We start from the raw sequence: 24,451 nt of genomic DNA, 5'->3' as shown, positions 1-24,451 counted from the left end.
AATCACATGTACATAAATATTCACAGCCTTTGCCATGAAGCTCAAAATTGAGCTCAGGTGCATCCTGTTTCCCCTGATCATCCTTGAGATGTTTCTACAGCTTCATTGGAGTCCACCTGTGGTAAATTCAGTTGATTGGACATGATTTGGAAAGGCACACACCTGTCTATATAAAGTCCCACAGTTGACAGTTCATGTCAGAGCACAAACCAAGCATGAAGTCAAAAGAATTGTCTGTAGACCTCCGAGACAGGATTGTCTCGAGGCACAAATCTGGGGAAGGTTACAGAAAAATATCTGCTGCTTTGAAGGTCCCAATGAGCACAGTGGCCTCCATCATCCGTAAGTGGAAGAAGTTCGAAACCACCAGGACTCTTCCTAGAGCTGGCCGGCCATCTAAACTGAGCGATCAGGGGAGAAAGGCCTTAGTCAGGGAGGTGACCAAGAACCCAATGGTCACTCTGTCAGAGATCCAGAGGTCCTCTGTGAAGAGAGGAGAATCTTCCAGAAGGACAACCATCTCTGCAGCAATCCTGCAATCAGGCCTTGTATGGTAGAGTGGCCAGACGGAAGCCACTCCTTAGTAAAAGGCACATGGCAGCCCGCCTGGAGTTTGCCAAAAGGCACCTGAAGGACTCTCAGACCATGAGAAAGAAAATTCTCTGGTCTGATGAGACAAAGATTGAACTCTTTGGTGTGAATGCCAGGCATCACGTTTGGAGGAAACCAGGCACCGCTCATCACCAGGCCAATACCATCCCTACAGTGAAGCATGGTGGTGGCAGCATCACACTGTGGGGATGTTTTTCAGCGGCAGGGACTGGGAGATTAGTCAGGATAAAGGGAAAGATGACTGCAGCAATGTACAGAGACATCCTGGATGAAAACCTGCTCCAGAGCGCTCTTGACCTCAGACTGGGGCGACTGTTCATCTTTCAGCAGGACAACGACCCTAAGCACACAGCCAAGATATCAAAGGAGTGGCTTCAGGACAACTCTGTGAATGTCCTTGAGTGGCCCAGCCAGAGCCCAGACTTGAATCTGATTGAACATCTCTGGAGAGATCTTAAAATGGCTGTGCACCGACGCTTCCCATCAAACCTGATGGAGCCTGAGAGGTGCTGCAAAGAGGAATGGGTGAAACTGGCCAAGGATAGGTGTGCCAAGCTTGTGGCATCATATTCAAAAAGACTTGAGGCTGTAATTGCTGCCAAAGGGGCATCGACAAAGTATTGAGCAAAGGCTGTGAACACTTATGTACATGGGATTTCTCAGTTTATTTATTTTTAATAAATTTGCAAAAACCTCAAGTAAACTTTTTTCACGTTGTCATTATGGGGTGTTGTGTGCAGAATTCTAAGGAAAAAAATGAATTTAATCCATTTTGGAATAAGGCTGTAACATAACAAAATGTGGAAAAAGTGATACCCTGTGAATACTTTCCGGATGCACTGTATGTGTGTGTATATATGTAGGTTTGGATTTTTTTTCTCCCTAAATAATAAAAACCATCATTTAAAAACTGCATTTTGTGTTTACTTGTGTTATATTTGACTAATGGTTAAATATGTTTGATGATCAGAAACATTTTGTGTGACAAACATGCAAAAGAATAAGAAATCAGGAAGGGGGCAAATAGTTTTTCACACCACTGTATATATTGTGGATTTTTTGCTGGTTCGTGGATTTCTGCGGACAATGGGTCTTTTAATTTCTGGTACATGCTTCCTCAGTTGGTTTGCCCAGTTGATTTCATACAAGGGACGCTATTGGCATATGGCTGAGAAGCTACCCAACTTACTTTTGTTTCTCTCTCTCTCTCTCTCTCTCTTGCGCTGACTTTCTCTGATCCTGACGTAGGGGGATTGAGCAGGGGGACTGTTTGCACACCTAGACGATACGGACGCTCGTCTAAAAATGCTGAAAGATTATCTTCACGTTGCTACCTTCTGTGCAGCTGCTTCCTGAAGCGACATGCTGCACGGTGCTTCGCATACTTAAAAGCTCGAAGGGCACGTATTGATTTTTGATTGAAAAACAAACTCTCTCTCTCTCTCTCTTTCTCTCTCTTTCTCTGCTCCTGACGGAGGGGGTGTGAGCTGCCGCCTTCAACAGCTTTGTGCCGCGGTGCTTCGCATACTTAAAAGCCAAACAGCCCTATTGATTTGTTTGTTTTTCTCTATCTCTCTGACATGCTCTGCTCGTGACGCGCACTCCTTTGAAGAGGAAGATATGTTTGCATTCTTTTAATTGTGAGACGGAACTGTCATCTCTGTCTTGTCGTGGAGCACAGTTTAAACTTTTGAAAGAGACAAATGTTTGTTTGCAGTGTTTGAATAACGTTCCTGTCTCTCTATAACCTCCTGTGTTTCTGCGCAAATCTGTGACCCAAGCATGACAATATAAATATAACCATATAAACATATGGTTTCTACTTCGCTGATTTTCTTATTTCGCGGGTGGCTCTGGAACGCAACCCCCGCGATGGAGGAGGGGTTACTGTACTACCTTTTGCCTTCAAACCAGCATCAATTCTTATAGGTACACTTGCACGAAGTCAGGGATTTTGTAGGATTATAGTCAGGTGTATGATCAACCAATTATACCAAACAGGTGCTAATGATCATCAATGTCACACGTAGGTTGAAACACAGTCATTAACTGAAACAGAAACACCTGTGTAGGAGGCTTAAAACTGGGTGAGGAACAGCCAGACTCTGCTACCAAGGTGAGGTTGTGGAAGACAGTTTCATGTCATGGCAAGATTGAGTACAGCAACAAGACACAAGGTGTTATACTGCATCAGAAAGGTCTCTCCCAGACAAAGATTTCAAAGCAGACTTGGGTTTCAAGATGTGCTGTTCATGCTCTTTTGAAGAAGCACAAAGAAACAGGCAACGTTGAGGATCGTAGACGTAGTGGACGGCCAAGGAAACTTAGTGCAGCAGATGAAAGACACATCAAGCATATTACCCTTCGAAATCGGAAGAAGTCCAGCAGTGCCATCAGCTCAGAACTGGCAGAAACAAGTGGGACCCGGGTACACCTATCTACTGTCCGGAGAAGTCTGGCCAGAAGTGGTCTTCATGGAAAAATTGCAGCCAAAAAGCCATACCTCCGAGGTGGAAACAAGGCCAAGCGACTCAAGTATGCACGAAAACATAGGAACTGGGGTGCAGAAAAATGGCAGCAGGTGCTCTGGACTGATGAGTCAAAATTTAAAATATTTGGCAGTAGCAGAAGGCAGTTTGTTTGTCAAAGGGCTGGAGAGCGGTACAATGAGTGTCTGCAGGCAACAGTGAAGCATGGTGGAGGTTCCTTGAACGTTTGGGGCTGCATTTCTGCAAATGGAGTTGGAGATTTGGTCAGGATTAATGGTGGTCTCAATGCTGAGAAATACAGGCAGATACTTATCCATCATGCAATACCATCAGGGAGGTGTATGATTGGCCCCAAATTTATTCTGCAGCAGGACAATGACCCCAAACATACAGCGAAAGTCATTAAGAACTTTCTTCAGCATAAAGAACAACAAGAAGTGATGGTATGGCCTCCACAGAGCCCTGATCTCAACATCATCGAGTGTGTCTGGGATTACATGAAGAAACAGAAGGATGTGAGGAAGCCTACATCCACAGAAAATCTGTGGTTAATTCTCCAAGATGTTTGGAACAACCTACCAGCCGAGTTCCTTCAAAAACTGTGTGCAAGTGTACCTAGAAGAATTGATGCTGCTTTGAAGGCAAAGGGTGGTCAGTCACTGCATTTTGTTGATTGATGAAAATAAATGATTAACACTTCCATTTTTGAAAGCATTCTTTGTTTACAGCATTTTTTCACACCTGCCTAAAACTTTTGCACAGTACTGTGTGTATATATATATATATATATATATATATATAATATGTGTGTGTGTGTATATATGTATGTTGCATAGTTTACTGTCAAATAATGCAAAGAGTACGCGACACGTGTTGCACCTTCATTTTGGGCTCATCAGGCGTACACTCTACTGCTCCCCTCTCAGGGGAGACAACCAGGCACTGCTCATCACTTGTCCAATACAGTCCCCACAGTGAAGCATGGCGGTGGCAGCATCATGCTGTGGGGGTGTTTTTCAGCTGCAGGGACAGGACGACTGGTTGCAATCGAGGGAAAGATGAATGCGGCCAAGTACAGGGATATCCTGGACAAAAACCTTCTCCAGAGTGCTAAGGACCTCAGACTGGGCCGAAGGTTTACCTTCCAACAATGACCCTAAGCACACAGCTAAAATAACGAAGGAGTGGCTTCACAATAACTCTGACTGTTCTTGAATGGCCCAGCCAGAGCCCTGACTTAAACCCAATTGAGCATCTCTGGAGAGACCTAAAAATGGCTGTCCACCAACGTTTACCATCCAACCTGACAGAACTGGAGAGGATCTGCAAGGAGGAATGGCAGAGGATCCCCAAATCCAGGTGTGAAAAACTTGTTGCATCTTTCCCAAGAAGACTCATGGCTGTATTAGCTCAAAAGGGTGCTTCTACTAAATACTGAGCAAAGGGTCTGAATACTTAGGACCATGTGATATTTCAGTTTTTCTTTTTTAATAAATCTACAACAATTTCAAAAATTCTTTTTTTTGTCTGTCAATATGGGGTGCTGTGTGTACATTAATGAGGGAAAAAATTAATTTAAATGATTTTAGCAAATGGCTGTAATATGACAAAGAGTGAAAAATTGAAGGGGGTCTGAATACTTTCCGTACCCACTGTATATGTATGTGTGTATATACAGTATATATATATATATATATATATATATATATATATATGTATGTATGTGTGTATGTATGTATGTATGTATGTATATATGTATGTATGTGTGTATATATATATATATATATATATATATATATATATATGTGTATATGTATGTATGTATGTATGTGTATATATATGAGTATGTGTGTATATGTGTGTGTGTGTGTATGTATATATATATATATATATATATATATAATAAATACTGTGTGTAATTATATTATAGAGTGAATATCGACAGCGAGGATTCACAGAAGTTATGACTCCAAACATCTATAGTACGAAGCTCTGGGAACGCTCTGGCCATTGGGAGCACTACAGCAGCAACATGTTTTCATTCCAAGTAGAGAAAGAGACCTATGCTCTAAAACCCATGAACTGTCCAGGGCATTGGTAAGTGTTTAAAGAAAATCCCAGCAATTAGTTTTACTTAACCAAGAAATGTCTTTATATACAGTAGCTCTCATCAATTTCAGTTTATCTGATGTGGAGTTTTAGGTGTTTGTTTCATGTTTTGTGTTCCTGTGCTTAATCAATTTTGATTTTAATTCACAATTTTTTACAAAATTCATTATTCACAATATATTCCTTATACTCTTCTTTTAGTTCTGTGTGCGAGAAACTCTCTTCAGTTGTCTTCTTTGTTCTTTCATTTTTATGTCTGGATTTGCATGAAATTGCACCAATATAAACACCATCCATTTTAAGATTTTTGCCCTATAAAACATTATCCAAGGGTATCAAATCTGTCTAAATACAGTGGAACCTCGGTTCATGACCATAATTCGTTCCAAACCTCTGGTCGTGAACCGAAGCAATTTTCCCCTATAGGATTGTATGTAAATACAATTAATCCATTCCAGACCGTACGAACTGTATGTAAATATATATTTTTTAAAGATTTTTAAGCACAAATATAGTTAATTACACCATAGAATGCACAGTATAATAGTAAACTAATGTAAAAACATTGAATAACACTGACACAAACACCCAGGCTCCCTGCTCAGCTGCATGCGCAAGCTCTCTCTCTCTCTCTCTCTCTCTCAGCAGCATGTGAGGCCCCCCCCCGTAACATTGCAGCAGTTCTCGCTATAGCCTTACAACCCGATCGCTGTAAACACACTTTTTAAATGAGTTTTAAGCACAGGGAAAAAATGAACATTTGAAAAAAGAGAAAAGTAACATTGCAACACTTCTCATAATTAAGTCTCAATAATTCTCACCACTCTTCACTTGCTTAGAAGCCATGGTTAACTGCAAAAGCACACGAAATACTGTAGAGCACAAAGAGTTCACAGGTAAAGCACGCACATCTGACTGAGAACAATGAACAGGGAGAGGCTGAACACGTGCTTAAATACAGTAATCGGCGCGTACGAACAGGAAGGGAAATGAAATAGAGCACAAAGACTTCACAGCGAAAGCACGCACGCTCGGAGAACAATGCAACACGTGCGGAAATCATTGGTGCGCACAAACCAAAAGGGAAACTGGCTTGTTCGTATACCAAGTGTGTGGTCGTGAACCAAGGCAAAAGTTTGGTGAACTTTTTGGTCGTAAACCGCGTTGTACGTGTACCGAGACGTTCGTGAACCGAGGTTCCACTGTACATTATATATCAATATAAATCAATAATAAGTAAACATGCCCCCCTGAAATACAAATTCTATTAAAAAAAAAAAAGATACCAGAAAGTAATTTGTCACCTGTGACACAGTAATTCTAGGTAGTATTTTTCATAGTCTTCAATTACTTCATCATGTCTAATTTTAAATGTTGTCATTAAACATGCTTGAATATGGTTATATTTTTATGAATACGGTTATATATTTTTTTTATGTAATTTTGTTAAACTTTAAACGAAGAGTCTAATTTTTGGACTGTTAATTTCCTTACAGTAATTCTTCCTTTTCCAGCTTGTCTTACACAATAGTGACAAAAGTAATTTTATTGTAATTGTCACTGTTTTTTTTTTTTTTTTTTTTTTAAATAAATCTAATCAAAGTCGTTGTCTCTTTGTTAGTCTGGTATGACAGCCTGCTATTGTGGGGAAAAAAAGTTTACATTGCATTTTGAACTGTACAGTGTTTTATTTCATCACTTTGATCTGCAGTGTGTGTGGTTTAAATTTTGACATGGGTAGATGTATCAAGATACATGTCTGCAGCAGATATTTTACAAATGGGGAATCTGTACGTAAAACCAAATTCTAGGGATGTAAGAGTGTGCAAATCTCAATAGGATATTTTATCTGACTTTATGATATTCCATGTTAATGTTTTATTGTAATTACCAAGAAACCGGTAGTGTTTCCAACAAAAGAGGTGTACAACAATGCCTACATTCACATTGCAACTCCATTCTTATATTTCCACTAACATCTGACACATATGTGATCTGTCTCATCCTAAATTAATACAGACATACTTGTCAAGTGTGACCTGCATTTGAACACCTGAATTAGAAGTGTGGTAGAAATTTAACATCTTATTAAAGAAAGAAACATCCTAAACAGGACAAATCAGTAATCAGGCAGGAGAAAAGCTTTTCATTGTATCTTTTAATTACTCCTCTACAAAATGCCTTAGAGAGAGCATTCTTCAAAAGCAGTCTGTTACAGAATGGTCAGAGAAACAAAGAGTAGAGGTTCATTTTATAAACTCTTCAATTTACGTACAGTGTCAATCAATGCGCACATTTTTTTCTCTGCTTGGTTTATTGGTTTACACCCAAATGATTTATATAAAACGAGGAGGTTTGACCCCCTCCCAGCCCCCCCATGGCCAGTGCTATGTGCTGTAGCTGCGTTTTCCCAAAGTTTCCAAAATTCAGCAGCTCCAACTCAAAAAATGGGATTCAACAAAGCCTGACGCGCAGAAATGATTCCACAGACAAAATATCTTCGTTTTTAAAAATTTAGTTAAGTTTCAAAGTAAAACAGTTCACACAAAAAAGAAAATTAAAATAGCAAAAAAAGGAAAAATTTATAATAAGAAAAATTCAGTTCTAAGCTTATCTTGTTACATCTTAAATCGTTACTAATCACTTATCATTTCTGAACCATTTCAAAGCGTTTCTGAACCATTTCAAAGCGGTCAGAAAACTGTATGCTTATCCCATTTCTAACTGAAAATGGGTCTTTCAAGTCCCTGTTTACTGGGACCTGTTCTAAACACAACAAGAGCTTATTAACTCACAGTTTCTCAGTTATAGTAATTAGATTCTGTATCTTGCTAACTTATAGGGGAAAAAGACTATACCATTGTCTATGACTATAGAAGATATTATATTCTATTCAAATAAAGCAAACATTAATATGAGTTTAACTCAAAACTTTACATTTCCGGCCCTTAATTGGCTATGCAGGAGCGGAGTCAATTACTATACTTTACTTCAATATGAGCCAGTTAGCTTTATTTTAACTATTGTTTTCAAATCACTAGCAATAACACTGCAAACAAACATTTAAAAAATTTCTCATTTTAAACATTGGCTGTTTCTTGAAGCAGGCAAAGTTTATTCACGGGTCTGTCCAGTGTGCTGGTTTTGGCTTTAAACATTGGCTGTTTCTTGAAGCAGGCAAAGTTTATTCACGGTCTGTCCAGTGTGCTGGTTTTGGTTTGCACACAAACTCTTCTGACTGCACCTTCGGCATCTGGCATCTTGATGACTCGACCCATTACCCAGGAATTGCGAGGTGTAGCTTTATCTACAATTAAAACAACGTCCCCTGGTTCAAAATTTCTTCTTGGTGCAAGCCATTTTTGACGTTCTTGAAGTATTGGTAAATACTGTTTAGTCCATCTTTTCCAAAACAAATCGGCCATGTATTGAATTTGTTTCCAGCGTCTTCTTGGGTATGGTTCATTCTCTGAAACGAGTTCGGGTGGTAATTTAGGTTTTGTCTTCAGTAACAACAAGTGATTGGGTGTGAGTGGTTCTAAATCATTTGGGTCATCTGATGTCTTTGTAAGGGGTCTGTTATTGAGTATTGATTCCACTCTACACATCATTTCAGGAAGGTTTTCATCATCGAGTTATTGTTGGTTTAGTGTTGAATTTAAGATCTTTCTTATGCTCCTTATTTGTCTTTCCCACACTCCACCTTGATGAGAAGCTGATGGTGGATTGAAAATCCATTTGATTTGTTCTTGCATCATAGCGTCACTGATTTTTTTGTGTTCCAATTTTTTAATAGCTTCACTGATTTTTTTGTGTTCCAATTTTTTAATAGCTTCTTGTAGCTCTCTTTCTGCTCCAACAAAATTTGTTCCATTGTCTGAGCGCATGATTTTAACTTGTCCTCTTCTATCGGTAAATTGGAGAATGGCTTGGATACAAGAATCAGTGTCTAAGCTATGTGCGATCTCTATGTGCGCAGCTCTGGTTGTTAAACATGTGAAGATTACTCCGTACCTTTTGACTAGGCTTCTTCCTCTTTTGACTAGGAAGGGACCAAAATAATCGACTCCAACATTTGTAAATGGTGGTTGGTTTGGTGCTAGGCGATCTTCTGGCAAATCTGCCATTTTTTGCTCACCTACTTTTGCATTGTATCTTCTGCACGTTGTGCACTTTGAAATTATTTTTCTGTTAGCTGAATTCGCTTGAGGTATCCAGTATTTTTGGCGTAGCTGTGCGAGCACGTAGTTGCGCCCACAATGTCCAATTAGTTTATGAATGTGTTGCAATATTAGAGAAGCAACATGTGAATGCTTGTGTAGAATTGCAGGATGTTTAGCTTCTTCGGGCATTGCACCTTTGCAAAGTCTTCCTCCAACTCTCAGTATTCCATCTTGTATGATCGGGTCAAGTTTATAGATTTGACTGTTCTTTTTTTACACAAGTCTTTTTCTTTAAAGCCTTTAATTCTTCTGGAAATTCTTGTTATTGACTGAGGCGGATAAGCTGTGTTTCGGCTTTAACTAAATTGTCTAGAGAAATTGGATTACTTTTAGTCTGACTGACTTCTAGTTGGAATGTTTTTCTTTCATTTCTTAAGTTCAGCATTAAGTCTTTAAACTTGAGAAACCAAGCCACTGCTTTCTTCAAGCGATGCCAATCTGAAAAATAGGTGATTAGTTTGTTGATGGGCTCGGTTGCTTCTTCTATTTTTGTCATGTTAACTGCACAAGTTTTAACTTCTGGATCATCTTCAGTGAGTGAATCGTTTAGTTGATCTGGTCTTTTTGGCCACTCCCGTTCGGGCTTCAATAAGAAAATTGGACCTTGTGACCATGTGGTGCTTTTGAGAAAGTTTTCTATGCTTAGCCCTCTAGATGCTTGATCATCCGGGTTAAGGGCAGATGTGACATACCTCCACTGTGAAGGCTGTGAATGATCTCTGATCACGGAGATTCTGTTGGCAACAAAGGTCTTGAACCGAGTGCTTTCATTTGAAATATATTTTAGCACCGTGGTGCTGTCAGTCCAAAATGTAGATTCTTCTAAGGGCATTTGAAGCTCACCTTTAAGCATTTTGTCCATTTTAACTGCCACAACGGCTGCTGTCAGCTCCAATCTTGAAATCGTAACCTGTTTCAATTGTGTAACTCTTGACTTGCCCATCAGGAATGAACAATGCTTTTTGCCCTCTTCATTGGTTAAGACAAGGTAAGTAACAGTGCCATATCCATCTTCACTAGCATCTGCAAAATGGTGCATTTGTGCTGTCTTTATGGTTCCAAACCCGGTAGGTTTGAAGCATCTGTTCACTTTATAGTCTGTAAGTAACTGCAAATCATCCATCCATTTTTTCCATTTCTGAATGTGTTTGACTTCTACTTCTTCATCCCGCCCAAATTTCTCTTTGCATAAGTCTCTTAGAATAAGCTTTGCTTGGCAGTAAGGCGGGTGCTAGAAAACCAAGTGGATCATAAACTGAGCTAACAGCAGACAGAATACCACGCCTTGTAGCGGGCTTATTTTGTAACTTAAAATGAAATTTGAAACTGTCCGTTTCTGTGCACCACTGGACACCCAGGGCACGCTCTGTGGGAAGGAGACTATGGCTAAAGTCTAAGTCCTTTTGTTCATGAGCTCTGTCTTCTTCAGGTATAGACAATAAAACTTCTCTGTTGTTACTCACCCACTTAATCAAATAAAATCCCCCTTTGAAGCATAGAGCTTGGAGGTCCTTTGCCAGCTTTATTGCTTGTTCTTCTGATGTTACTGACCTTAAACAGTCATCCATGTAGAAGTTATTGAGAACGGTGTTAACAGCTTCCTCAGGAAATGCATCTCTAGCGTCTTCTGCTGTTCTACGCAAAGCATAAGAAGCACAACTGGGTGAAGAAGTAGCACCAAAAAGATGTACTGTCATTTTGTATTCTTCAAGGTCTTTACTTAGATTACCTTCAGGCCACCATAAAAAACGTAAAAGATCAGTGTCTTTATCTGGTACTTTAACTTGGTAGAACATTGCCTTAACGTCTGCCATTAATGCTACTGGCTCCTTTCTGAATCTTGTAAGGACTCCAATGAGTGTGTTAGTTAGGTCGGGGCCTTTTAATAATTGCTCATTAAGTGAGATTCCCTGGTAGGTGGCCAGCAGTCAAAGACCACTCGAATTTTATTTTTCTTTGGATGGTACACACCGTGATGTGGGATGTACCACACTCTGCCTTCATTGCAATTTAGGCTTTCTTTGGGTACCTTGACAGCATAACCATTGTCTATAATGTCTTTCATGAAGGCTTTATAGTCTCCGTGGAAACCTGAATTTTTGTTCAGTTTTCTTTTGAGTCCAATAGCACGCTGTTCAGCAATACAGCGATTGTTTGTCATTTTCAGTGTTTCATCCTTCAAAGGCAAATTTAAAGAATAGTAGCCACCTACCAGTCTCGCAGATTCTGAGGCTATGCGCATGAACTTGATGTCCTCCTGTGACATCTCCTCCTTTTCTTCACAGCTGCGCTCTGGAAAATCTGTGTTATACTGTTGCAGCAACATATCCTCAATCTCTGTTATTGACACATGATTGATTGAATGTTTGGGCATCTTACCACTTTGTTTTGTGAGGTCATCTATCTCTTTGTATGGTCCACCAACCACCCATCCAAGTGCAGTCTTCATAGCATGAGGTCCACCTCCTTCGCTAGGTATGAATCGTGACTGCTTGAAGATTTCTGGGTAGTTGATTCCTATTAAAAGATTAACTTCAGAATCAATATGAGTTAAACGTACCTCTTTTAGATATGCCCACTTATCGATGTCTTCTTGTAGTGGAATATTTTCTCTGTCCACTGGAATGGAGACCTGTGTAAAGACTTTTGGCAAATCAATAAATTCATCATCATTGAGACCACAGACTTGTAAATCTGATAAGACAGAACTTTGAGTTAGCACCTTTGAATCATCATCATAGTTATTCATAGTTTTGAGAAATACTTGTGTTCTTTTCCCTTGAAGGCTTAATTGTCTCTGGAGCCTTTCAGTGCAAATTGTTACTGTACTGCCGAGGTCTATAAAGGCGTATGTTTCTACATACCTTTCGCTCTTCTTAGATTTTACCTTAACAGGAGCTACTTGCAGCGCACATTTTTCTCCGGCCCCAGTAAAGTTACAAGTTCCGGTCTCTATTTCATTTTCAGTAGATGTCGCCACACTAGCTGTAGATTTAGATGTTGCTCCGGTATCTTTTTTGATATGCAAGATGTCTGGGTGTTGAAAAGAACATGTCTGACATTTCATTCTTTCTTTACAGTTCTTACCAAGATGTCCCTGTTTGAGACAGTGAAAACATAAACCTTTAGATTTTAAAAAGTCAATTCTTTCTTTGTGTGGCAATCCTTTGATTTTACTACATTCAGCAACGATATGCTGCCCATTGCAGAATATACAAGGATTTTTAAATGCACATGTATCATTAAGTCTTTTCAACCAAGGTTTCTCTCGCCTCCTTTTCATCAACACTAGAAATATTCGTGGTAAAAATACTTCCTGATCTATGTCCGTATTTCTGAGGAGAACCAAGCTCGTCAGTCTTTTCCTTTTTCTCTTTCCTGCCATAAATAGGATGCATAAGTATCATAGCCTGTTTATGTAAAAAGATAGTTAAATCGCTAATGTCAATCTCTCTCTCTTCTTCTGTTTCAATTTCATAAGCTTCGTTACGCCACATAATTTGTAACATGCATGGGAGCTTTGAGAGTATAGTACGGAAATTTTCATTGCTATTAAATGCAGCTCTATGTCTTGCTTTAGTCATAGAGTCCATACAGTTGTCAAGAAAGGTTGCATAGTCTCTCAAGGCATCTCCGTCATCTTGTTTTATCTGAGGCCATTTCAATGCCTTGCTTATATAGGCATCTATTACAAACACTTGGTTGCCATAGTAACTTTCCAGTTGCTTTCTAGCTTTTTTATAATCTTCCTCTGGTGGTAATCGTGCACAACCATTAATCATTTCTTGAGCTGGACCTCTTGTATATTGAATCAAGTAATCTAATTTATCTTGTGGGTCTGTTAATACTTCACCTACAGCGTGATCAAAGGCTCTAATGAAATTTGCATAGGCAAGTGGGTCACCTGAAAATAAGGGGACCTGTCTATGTGGTACTTCACCTTGTGGCGCTGGGGTTGGTGCTGGAGGTGGAGTAGTAGCTCTGTCTTGTTGGGTTAACGATTTAGCCATTTCAATAATTGCATTCTAATATTCAGCTTGATTTTTTTGACTTTCAGATTGATTCTTCTGATATTTGATTTGATTCTGCGCTAGCACATCAACAAGATCTTGTTTGTAAGTCTGCGAACGGGCCCCTGAGATAATTACTGGTTGTTCCTGTATTATCGACTTTGTAGGATTCTATCTAATATCGATTGTTCAACCAACACTGCTGAAGAAGGTGATGATGCTGCTGTGGCTCTTTTCTGGGCTAAAGAGTCACATTTAATATCCAAAGCGCGCTTTAACTGCGGAGAAGCCTTTCGCACCTTCGACTTTGAGCGATTCCGTTCTTGCAATTGCATATCTTCAAATTGGTTAACTAGCTGTTCGTCGGATTTATGTGTTAACAGTCTATTTGCATCTTTCAGCCATAGCTTTGTAACATTAATAAATTCGTTCCAATTCTTAGAACTTTCGGCAAATGTCGTTTTCTGTTTCTTAATCGCGCCTTCTTTACTCAGCATTGATATTAGCCTTTGATTCAACTCTTCTATCTCACTGTGTGTCTCGCAAAAATTTTCAAGTCTTTCAGCTACTTCTGAATGATTTTCTGGAGTATCTTTAAGACTTTCTATTTCAGCTATAAGCACAGAAAGTTTATCTTTCCTCTGACTTATATGACCTTTAAGATCTCCGATTACATTCTCTGGCTTAGAGTCAGTACTCAAGTCACTACTAACTTCACTGGAATTATGCTTAGACATTGCCATGACAACAGCTGATTCTCTTGACAGCAACAAACGTCACAATAGGAACGTTCCAACAAGGCGGATATTTCCTTATAATGAGGCTTCAAAAACTCAGGCAAAAGCAAAAGCGATCATCCACAAAGTCTCTTATAACATCACAGTCTCTTAAAATCTCCTCAGGTTCAGGTGCGGCGACCTTGCTTTCATTACGATAACACACAGTACCTCGGGATGACTCAGTTCTTTTTCTTTCGTTGACGAGTTCAGGAACAGAATCGTCCTCTGTCCTCAGGTGGTAGATTCCAGTTTCAAGACCTTAAGATGGCAAGTTTTCTGACGAAAATGTAGCTGCGTTTTCCCCAAAGTTTCCAAAATTCAGCAGCTCCAACTCAAAAAATGGGATTCAACAAAGCCTGACACGCAGAAATGATTCCACAGACAAAATATCTTCGTTTTTAAAAGTTTAGTTAAGTTTCAAAGTAAAACAGTTCACACAAAAAAGAAAATTGAAATAGCAAAAAAAAGGAAAAATTTATAATAAGAAAAATTCAGTTCTAAGCTTATCTTGTTACATCTTAAATCGTTACTAATCACTTATCATTTCTGAACCATTTCAAAGCGTTTCTGAACCATTTCAAAGCGGTCAGAAAACTGTATGCTTATCCCATTTCTAACTGAAAATGGGTCTTTCAAGTCCCTGTTTACTGGGACCTGTTCTAAACACAACAAGAACTTATTAACTCACAGTTTCTCAGTTATCCACATTACTAACCGAGAATGCTAAACCGGATGGACGCAGGGACATCCGGCCATGGGCCGTAGCCGCAGAAAGACGTACTGCGCAGGCGCCCCAAGAAATGAGACGCCACGAGAGGCGGCCGCGACCACAGAAAAAAGGAGTGAGCACAGAACCGGATGGACGCAGGGACATCCGGCCATGGGCCGTAGCCGCAAAAAGGCGTACTGCGCATGCGCCCCAAGAAATGAGGCGCTGCGAGAGGCGGCCGCGACCACAGAAAAAAGGAGTGAGCACAGAAAAAAGGAGTCAAACGCAGGCTACGCACACAGCGCCGCACGACCCCCCACACACAAGAAACGGACGGGACACACACAAAGAGGACGATTCAACAAGCCCCTGGCACACAAAAAGAAAGAAGACGCTTGCGCCCCACTAATCCCCCACCCCCACCCCCCCCCCCAGACGCCGTTAAAGCACACAGCGCCGCACGAATCCCATTGCACACGAAACGGGACACACACAAAGAGGAGGATTCAACAAGCCCCTAGCACACAAAAAAAAAGAAGCCGCGAGCACCACACAAAGCCCATTGGACACGAAACGGGACAGACTACGGACTTAGCACACGAAACGTACACAAAAACGACGATTCAGACCCACGACCACAGTAACATAAATAACAAATGACACACACAGCCCCATTTCTAAATGAACCGTCCGTATTAAACATACGTCATCTCAACACGTTCACAATATGCAGCATAGGTAGATCTCATTACAATGAGGTACTATTAACCGTTCAACCGCAGAAAAGGCTCCATATTAACAGTGAGTGTGATACTCCTTATTACTTATCCATATTTCTAGAAGAAAAAATGTCTCGACTCCAAAAAACGCAAAGCTCAACTAACACAGTTACAGAAACGAACCCAAATGGACAGACACACTGAACGTAGACGCATGCAGGGTGCGTCTCACAGTGCTGCATCGAAACAGGCACGAGTTCAAACCGAAAGACCTCGCGTCTCAGACATACAGAAACGGCAGCGAGGGGACAAAATAAATAAACGCAGATGTCTACACCGCGCATCTCAAATGCCGGAAAACAAGCAGGCAAGGCTCCAAAAAGAGAAAGCTCGACTGACCGACATACAAAAACGGGCAAGGCTCAATACAAACAATGCACGCCGTACACTACAACGGGCTTCTCACACAGCACAAGCAAATCGATTACAGCTCCAAAACAACACGTCCCAAATACTGGACATACAACGACGCGCCTCTCAAACGGCACAAGCAAAACATACACGTCACGGACATCAACGCCAGACACCTGCTAAACGCTTGCGTTAGCTGACAACGCGTTCAATAATGAGTCCACTATTCAGGAAAATTCATTAGGATTAATGAATGTCATTTCCAATCATTGTCATTCACTTAACTTCCCTAAAGAAACAACTAGCAATACAAGTAATGAATTTACACGTTGTTCTCAAATGGGTCAAATTAGACTGCCTCCTTTACATTCATATCCTGAATATCCACAGAAGCTTCTAACTAACGATGTACCTAAAAGTAAAAACTTTATGAACTGCATTAGATCCTACAATAGTTCATTTGCTTTTGCATCTACCGGAGTAAATATCAGGCCACCAAAAGGCAATGGCCCATACTGCTTTCGCATATGTGCACAAATACTGCATCGCATTGGAACAGTGCACCCTGAAACAAATCAACAACGCAAATATGCACAAATCTACATCCTAGATCCAGATGACGCAATCTATCAATCAAAGTGCTGCATCGCAACAGGCACGGATTCAAAACGAAACACCTCCCGTCTCAGACATACGTTAACGGCAGCGAAGGCTACAACGGGCTTCTCACACAGCACAGGCAAATCGATTACAGCTCCAAAACAACATGTCCCAAATACTACACATACAACAACGCGCCTCTCAAACTGCACAAGCAAAACATACACCAGGAAAATTCATTCGGATTAATGAATGTCATTTGCAATCATTGTCATTCAGTTCACTTCCCTGAAGAAACAACTGGCAATACAAGTAATACATTTACACGTTGTTGTCAAAAGGGTCAAATTAGACTGCCTCCTTTACATTCATATCCTGAATATCTACAGAAGCTTCTAACTAACGATGTACCTGAAAGTGAAATCTTTATGAACTGCATTAGATCCTACAAATCGGTATCCACTATGAACATTAACGGTGGCACTGCACGTAACATCCGTCTTGCAAAACTGTTAATTATTGATGAATGTACAATGGCATCCAGTCACTTACTCAACACCATTCATAAACTTCTACAAACGTTTATGAATAATAATATTCCCTTTGGAGGAAAGGTACTTTTATTAGGAGGAGATTTTAGACAGTGCTTAGCTATTCTTCCACATGCCATGCGCTCAGCTATTGTTCAGTGCACCTTAAAATACGCAGACAATTGGCATTGCTTTCAAAAGATACAGTTAGTACAAAACATATGATGTCCAGAACCAGATCATAACAATTGCTTATTACAACTGGGAGATGGTACACTCACCAATACAGATGGACTTCACCCACATATTACAATTCCTCAAGCCTTTATCTGCGACGACTTAGTTACAGACAGATTTGGAACAGCAATCTCATTAGACCAAATGCCCCTTTTAACACAACGCACTATATTATGTCCAAAAAATATTAATGTGGAAAACATAAATACCCAAGTCATTCCATTACTTCCTGGAGAGACACAACTCTTTCTAAGCTCTGACAAACTTGACTCTGATCACAACAATAACCATCTTCATTGACATTACAAGTTCTAACCTGGAATTACCTTTTACACTTAAACGGCGTGTACAAAGAAATTTTCCAATAAACCTTTACACTGTGCCACATACTTTATTGTTTGCTTTCTATTTGCATCATCTACACCTTCACACTATTCTATATCTCATTCATACATCACGCTCTTTGTCATTCCCAACACCAGGGGTTGGCGAGCGAAGCGAGCAGGGGGCGGAGCCCCCTAGTAGTAAGAAGATTCTATATCTTGCTAACTTATAGGGGGAAAAGACTATACCATTGTCTATGACTATAGAAGATATTATATTCTATTCAAATAAAGCAAACATTAATATGAGTTTAATTGAAAACTTTAACTTTCTAAGATTGGCTCTTACATGCGCCAGCCACTTCGTGTCTCTGCCGCTCACATTGTGAAGAGGGGGACTGAACGCACCCCAAGGAGACGCAGTCGCTCCTCCGAAACCACCTAATTCAATGGGAAACGATAGTTTTTTTTTTTTTTAAACCACCTCTTTGCTCGATCAGCTGCTAGTTTGCTGTTGCTGCCATGCCGCGTGATCTGTATCTCGTGCAGTGCTTCGAACATTTAAAAGCCTGTACAGCAGCTCTCCTACTCTTTGTCCTTTATTTCCAGCCCCAGGCGTGGTTAAATCTCTTGGCACTTGACACATGTGAGTTCTTCATATTTTTTAGTTTATAATTTAAAAACAAAATAAGAATCTGAAAATCTAACATCAACACATTAAAGTTCGATTAATTCTGAAAAGAATGATACCAAACATATATATGTAGGTTTTAAAATAAGACTGATTTTAAAGAGTGACAAAAAAGTCACATAAAATCGTTGCACTTTTAGGCTTAGGATTTTATGTATAGAGAGTAGATAAAAGTCTGTTATATTATATTATATTCTGGCTCTTCTTATACTTTTGCGTTGCACCACCACCCTTGAAATTTCTGTGCATATAACAACTGTTCATTCTCGTTTATAGGTCATCTGCTGATTTCTTAGTCATCTCTTAGTCACCCTTCAATACATTTTGTATATTACATCAACCTTTCTTCTGGTACATTCTTTATTTAATTGACCATCTCAGTATTTTTCCTAAACCAACTCTTGTATTTCAGTGTACATTTTGTTGTTCACTTGACCTTTATCTGGTTTGAAATTTATTAACCCTCTGTTATTTCTTAAAGATGAATGCTATGTTACCCTAAAATTATTCTCCCACAGAAGCTGAGTTTTTCCAACTAATATGTCAAATCTTATGTGACCTTCGATATATAGAATCAGCCATTTCAATGAGTCAGGAATACTGTGTTATTTTGTGGGGTGCTGCTTGAAGCATGGTACGTGTAATGGTACCATTTCAGAAATTGTCATTAATGTGCCTGCACTAGCTTTAAAAACCACCAGGTGGAGAATAAATGTTGAAATGGCATGCTAGCAGTAAAGGGATATGTTCAAATTCTGGTCAAGACCGGAATATTCTTTTCTTAAGTCACAGAATTAAGTTGAACACTGTTTTGAATTTATTGGTTTTAAAATGATATTATGTAATAGCATATAAACATATTTACACACAGAGAAAATATGAAGTAAATTTCTTTTCTTTAAAATAAAAACAGCAATATGTTTTGTTTAATTGTTGCTTTTTAAGCCATTCAAAGGCATATTACCAGAAAAAAATATGTAATGCATAACTGTGAATGATATCAATACTATAGATTCTGTGAAAATGTACCCAACTGAATTCCCCCCTCTTCATAAATTTTATGCACCAAAGTCTTTAACCCTGTGACTTATAGTAGGTGGTAGTTTTTTTTAACATGCTTGATTTGATATAATGAAGGTTATATTCATTATATGCTTCATAAAATGTTTTCTGTGTAATTTTTTTGTCCTTTTTCTAGTACGTATTATATGGTAGTAGTAAGAACACAGTTCGCTGTTGCTGGGGAAAAATGTACTGATTACATTAATATTACTATTGAGTAGAACTAAAGATGTTCATCTAAACAACTGAAATATATTGCAGATGGTTGTTTTGGAAACATTTTTAATTTTATTTTTTTCTGTTTTAACAATATTTTTTTTTCCTCCATAGTGGTCATGACCAAATTGTCATAAACACGGGGGCAAAAATTATAGGCTACAGTATAAAATAATCATCTAATAACAAGAACAAAAATAATAAATATTAATGATAATGATGATAATAACCGGTGTAGCATAGGAGATTCAGGAACATCAAAATAAAATTGACTGATTAACACGGCAAAATGACTGCAGCTCTAAGCTTTGACTGCATTACTAAAGGTTCATTTAATTCGAAGTATAAGCATCTCTTAAATAGGCTTGCGTTACAACTTGCTTTAAAATTCTTCATATAGCTTGCCTTTGTTGTTCATCACCACCTTTAACTTTATTGATTACACGCTTCACGTTCACTCACTAGCGTGATAAAACATTCTCCGTAGTTGTTCTGTTGCTAGAAAACTCTCAAATTATGTATTGATTGGATGGAAATATTGCCTTCTTTGCATACTTTGTAAGAAAGTTGTAAACAAAAGTCATGGGTAAATATTTATTATTCCTAGATTTTGAGTTTTATAATTACATTGGGCTAATCAGTTTATTTTGGAGACCTACATTTAATTTAATGTTTGTAAGGACTTGATAGATATAGATACTTTATTAATCCCAAGGGAAAGTTCACATACTCCAGCAGCAGAATACTGATAAAAAAACAATAAATTAAAGATTGATAAAAATGCAGGTATAACAAACAATAACTTTTGATAAAAATGCAGGTATAACAGACAATAACTTTGTATAATGTTAACGTTTACTCCCCCGGATGGAATTGAAGAGTCGCATAGTGTGGGGGAGGAACAATCTCCTCAGTCTGTCAGTGGAGCAGGACAGTGACAGCAGTCTGTCGCTGAAGCTGCTCCTTTGTCTGGAGATGAAACTATTTAGTGGATGTAGTGGATTCTTCATGATTGAAAGCCAAACCTAAACTTTCTGGTGTATTTAATTTTAATTTTGCAGTGTTTGTGTTTCCTATGCTACACCAGCATAAAGATTGGTTTTGTTATTGTTCTTTACATTGTGGTATTTCATTTTTGGGCCCTACCCGAACAACCCACTTTTAGTGTTGGCACCCATTCAAGAGAAGTTTGGGCACATGTTTAAAAAAGTGTTTTAATATGAGAGTTCAGGTTTTGAAAACTGTAACATCACTTGTTCAAATCAAAACTATCAGTTTGAAATTATTAGTTGCTTAATATCAGAAACAATTTTTTAATTTAGTTTCATTAGTCTTTATATATTACTGACTTTGTTATGGTCATTTTTGATTGTAGTAAATATAGTTTCACTTTAAGGTAAAAAAATCAATGTAAGTGTTCCTGTTCACTGTTTTATTAAAAAAAAAGCTTATTAACTGTTTTGTTAAAAAAAATATGTATGTTTTAAGACAAGTAGAGTTACCTTGTGCTAGATTGGACCCCTCACTTCCAGAACATGCGATAATCATTTAAGCCACTAGGCTATTTAACTGCTGTTGGTCTAAACTTCTTTTTGAAAACCAGTGAGCTGAACGAGTCAAATTCATGGTGATGTTTGCAAAAATGCTAGATTATGACAAAAGGAATACATTTAGTCGCAGCACTGTGCTGAATGAATACAATAATTAGATTCTTCTATTCATTTCATTACATGTACTTTTAACAGATTTTAACAACTAAGCATTTTCCACTGTGATAAACACAAGTTTTAAGAAAGTGTATAACTTTGTAACAGCTATAAAGTATGGAAGCCCAATTATAGTCAGAACATAAACTTCAAAACGTTTTCATAATAACCATAGCAAGTGACCTTCTAGCCGTAAAATTCCCTCTTAAATGGATGAATTGTGTAAAGTGAGAGATTAAATGAAGTAATTTTATCACTAATAAACAGTGCATCACAAATACAACCCTTTAGTCATTTTTGCTAGTCGAGCACAAGCATGCAGTATTTGCTGTGGTTGTACAGTGTGTACTGACGCGGCTTGAAAGCAGGCTTAATAATAATTTTGAGCTACTGTCGCCATCCAATACATCACATTTGCTATGTGCTTTCTGACAGTTAGTACACCTCAAACACACATTTTTCCAAATGAGGCTTGTGGACAGATGCTGAAATAAATAATCAAAATATTGTCCTTGGCATTCTGTAATTTTTTAACCAGTGTTTTGAATCAAACCCTTCACAACTGCTGCCTTATAACCAAAAGGTTGTGGGTTTGAGTCTGGCTGCTCCTCGTTTTAAGTAGTGTGCTGCTATTATTATTTCAATAATATAATAAAAACATACATGTGATTTAAGTCTGTAACACCCGGTGTAAATTTTGGCTACTTGTGAAAGTTAGCGCTTTTTTTATTATTCAGTTTTTTTTCTGTCAACAACATTCACATGGTACAAAGAACTTGCCTCAACCTCTCTGAGTTGATGGTATTTATCTCCATTCTTTTCACAAGAGCAGCGATGACCACAGTTGGTGCTTTGGTTAATGCTTGCTCAGAACTATTTGTTCTACTGGCAATCAAAGATACGATGTCCCGTAACCACTATCAGACTGGACAAAGGCAAAACCATAACAGACATCGTCTTCACAGCACTTTCACTGGCTAATAGACTGCTGCATCGTAACATAACTCTGCTTGGCACCATAAAGTAAAATGGGATGGGAACTTCCACCTGCAACTCAAGTCTCTTCCGGACGTGTGCAATTCTCCACACTAGTGTTTAGATCTGGCAGTAACATGCTGACGGTATATGCGCCTTTTTTCTTGTACCAAGCCTTTATCATAGTGAATATTAAAATAACACTGTCAGCCTAAGCTCAGAAGAAGATGAGCCTCTGCACATACTAGGTGCAGGGTTCAAATTCATCTCTTACACTCTTCATATAAAGTCATTCGATGGATCAGGAGAACATGAGGGGTCATGAGTTCGCTGAAAAGGGGTGTGAGGTGCCCCCGATATCTTTGCAAAAGGACGAAGGTCCAAGTCTTTAGAGTCCTGGGTCTTCCTGTTTTGCCATATGGTTGTGAGACATGGACGCTTTCCAGTGACCTGAGATGAAGACTGGACTCCTTCGGTACTATGTCTCTTTGGGTACCATTGGTTGACTTTATGTCGAATGACTGGTTGTTCATTGACTCCCAAATGAGGCATATTACCTGTATTGTGAGAGAGCGTCAGATACGGCACTTCCCCAAGGGTGATCCAACTCACAGGATCCTCATTGTTGAGGACCCAAGCGGCTGGACCAGGCCAAGGGGGAGGCCCATGTAACATCTGTCTATGGCAGATAGATGGTCATTTCCGGAGGGTGGGACTGGACCACATGTCTGCCCGGGGGGTTGCAACCAGGATCCCAAGCTGTTTTCGTTGTGTGGTGGGTGTGGCAGTGTGCTAGTGTGCTGTACCAGTGCATGCTCCCTAACCTGACCTGCCCTTGTATTTTGTATGCACTTGCACCCTCTCTGTCCCACCAAGTCATTTTCACATTCCCTCTGTTAATGCTGTAGTCTCGTATTTCCACTCCATGAATTTTGTGGCCAGAAATATTCAAATGTTCTTTTCATGATTTGTTAGTAATGTTTTTTTTTTTTTTTGCAGCCTGATGTATGAGCATAGACCTCGTTCTTGGCGTGAATTACCTGTGCGATTGGCAGATTTTGGTGTTCTCCATCGTAATGAACTCTCTGGCACTTTAACAGGTCTGACTCGAGTACGTCGTTTTGCTCAGGATGATGCGCATATCTTTTGTACTATGGAGCAGGTAAAGACTAGTTAATCGAGAATATACTGACTTGCTGTCTGGCAATTTTATGTATCAAGCAGAACATAAAGGAATGTAAATAGGTGACAAAATTTTAAACAAGTTACGAAATTATCCTTTTAAATCTTGTGGCTGTAACTTTGAAAAACTAGTATCACATAATTTAGAATATATAAGTTTTTATTCCTGTAAAGCCCTTAGTATTGGATAAATCTTTTTCAAATAGACTTACTTTTTCACAAGAAGAAAAGCAGGAGACTGCAGTGGTCATAATGTGATTTGTTACAGGGCAGGGGTTTTCAACTAGTATAAATATATAGTCCAGACAAGAATGTTACTGACACATAATCACAAATCATTTATACTGGTCATTTCTCTGCATGTTTATATTTAGTGGCTGTATAGCACCTCCTTAACCTAAATGTAAAGGCTCATAATCCTCTTGTAATTTGCCTGCCTGACAAATCAGTCCATTAGAGCATTTTATGATGCCTCAGGAGGGCTTCTAATTCTGTACATTTTTCCCTTATATACACCATGACCAGGAAATACAAATGGATGGTAATGGGACCTGCCTTCATTGTGAAAACTTGGAATTCAGAACTGTATCAAAATAGTGTGAATTTTGTCTTTTAAAGTGATATAATTCCAAAAATGTTTTTCATTCACAACAGTTATTACATTTGGAATAATCGAGTAAGTCAAGATCTCAGACCCAATATTCTGGCAAGACCAGAAGCTGAGCCACACATTCTAGATCAGTTTATAAGGAGAGATGAGCAAAAATTCCTTAACATAAATGTGAGAAACTGATCAGTACATTACCTGCTAAAGAATACACACAGGGAATCTCTAATTTTCTGTCAAAACATATTTTATTTAATAGGT

General features: G+C 38.9%; 1 protein-coding gene across 1 annotated transcript in view; it reads left to right on the top strand.

The window, feature by feature from the left end:
• The first annotated feature begins 5,032 nt into the window (after positions 1-5,032).
• Positions 5,033-24,451, top strand: part of LOC114646769 (threonine--tRNA ligase 1, cytoplasmic-like) — a 64,103-nt gene continuing 44,684 nt past the window's right edge. Inside the window, exons 1-2 of the mRNA XM_028795108.2 lie at positions 5,033-5,198; positions 23,401-23,563. Coding sequence (XP_028650941.2) covers positions 5,065-5,198; positions 23,401-23,563 — 297 coding nt within the window. The 5' untranslated portion in view covers positions 5,033-5,064. The remainder of the gene's footprint in view (positions 5,199-23,400; positions 23,564-24,451) is intronic.

The sequence above is a fragment of the Erpetoichthys calabaricus genome, chromosome 2, assembly GCF_900747795.2.
Source record: "Erpetoichthys calabaricus chromosome 2, fErpCal1.3, whole genome shotgun sequence".
In the NCBI taxonomy this organism is placed as follows: Eukaryota; Metazoa; Chordata; class Cladistia; order Polypteriformes; family Polypteridae; genus Erpetoichthys; species Erpetoichthys calabaricus.
This window is presented reverse-complemented; position numbering and strand designations above follow the sequence as displayed.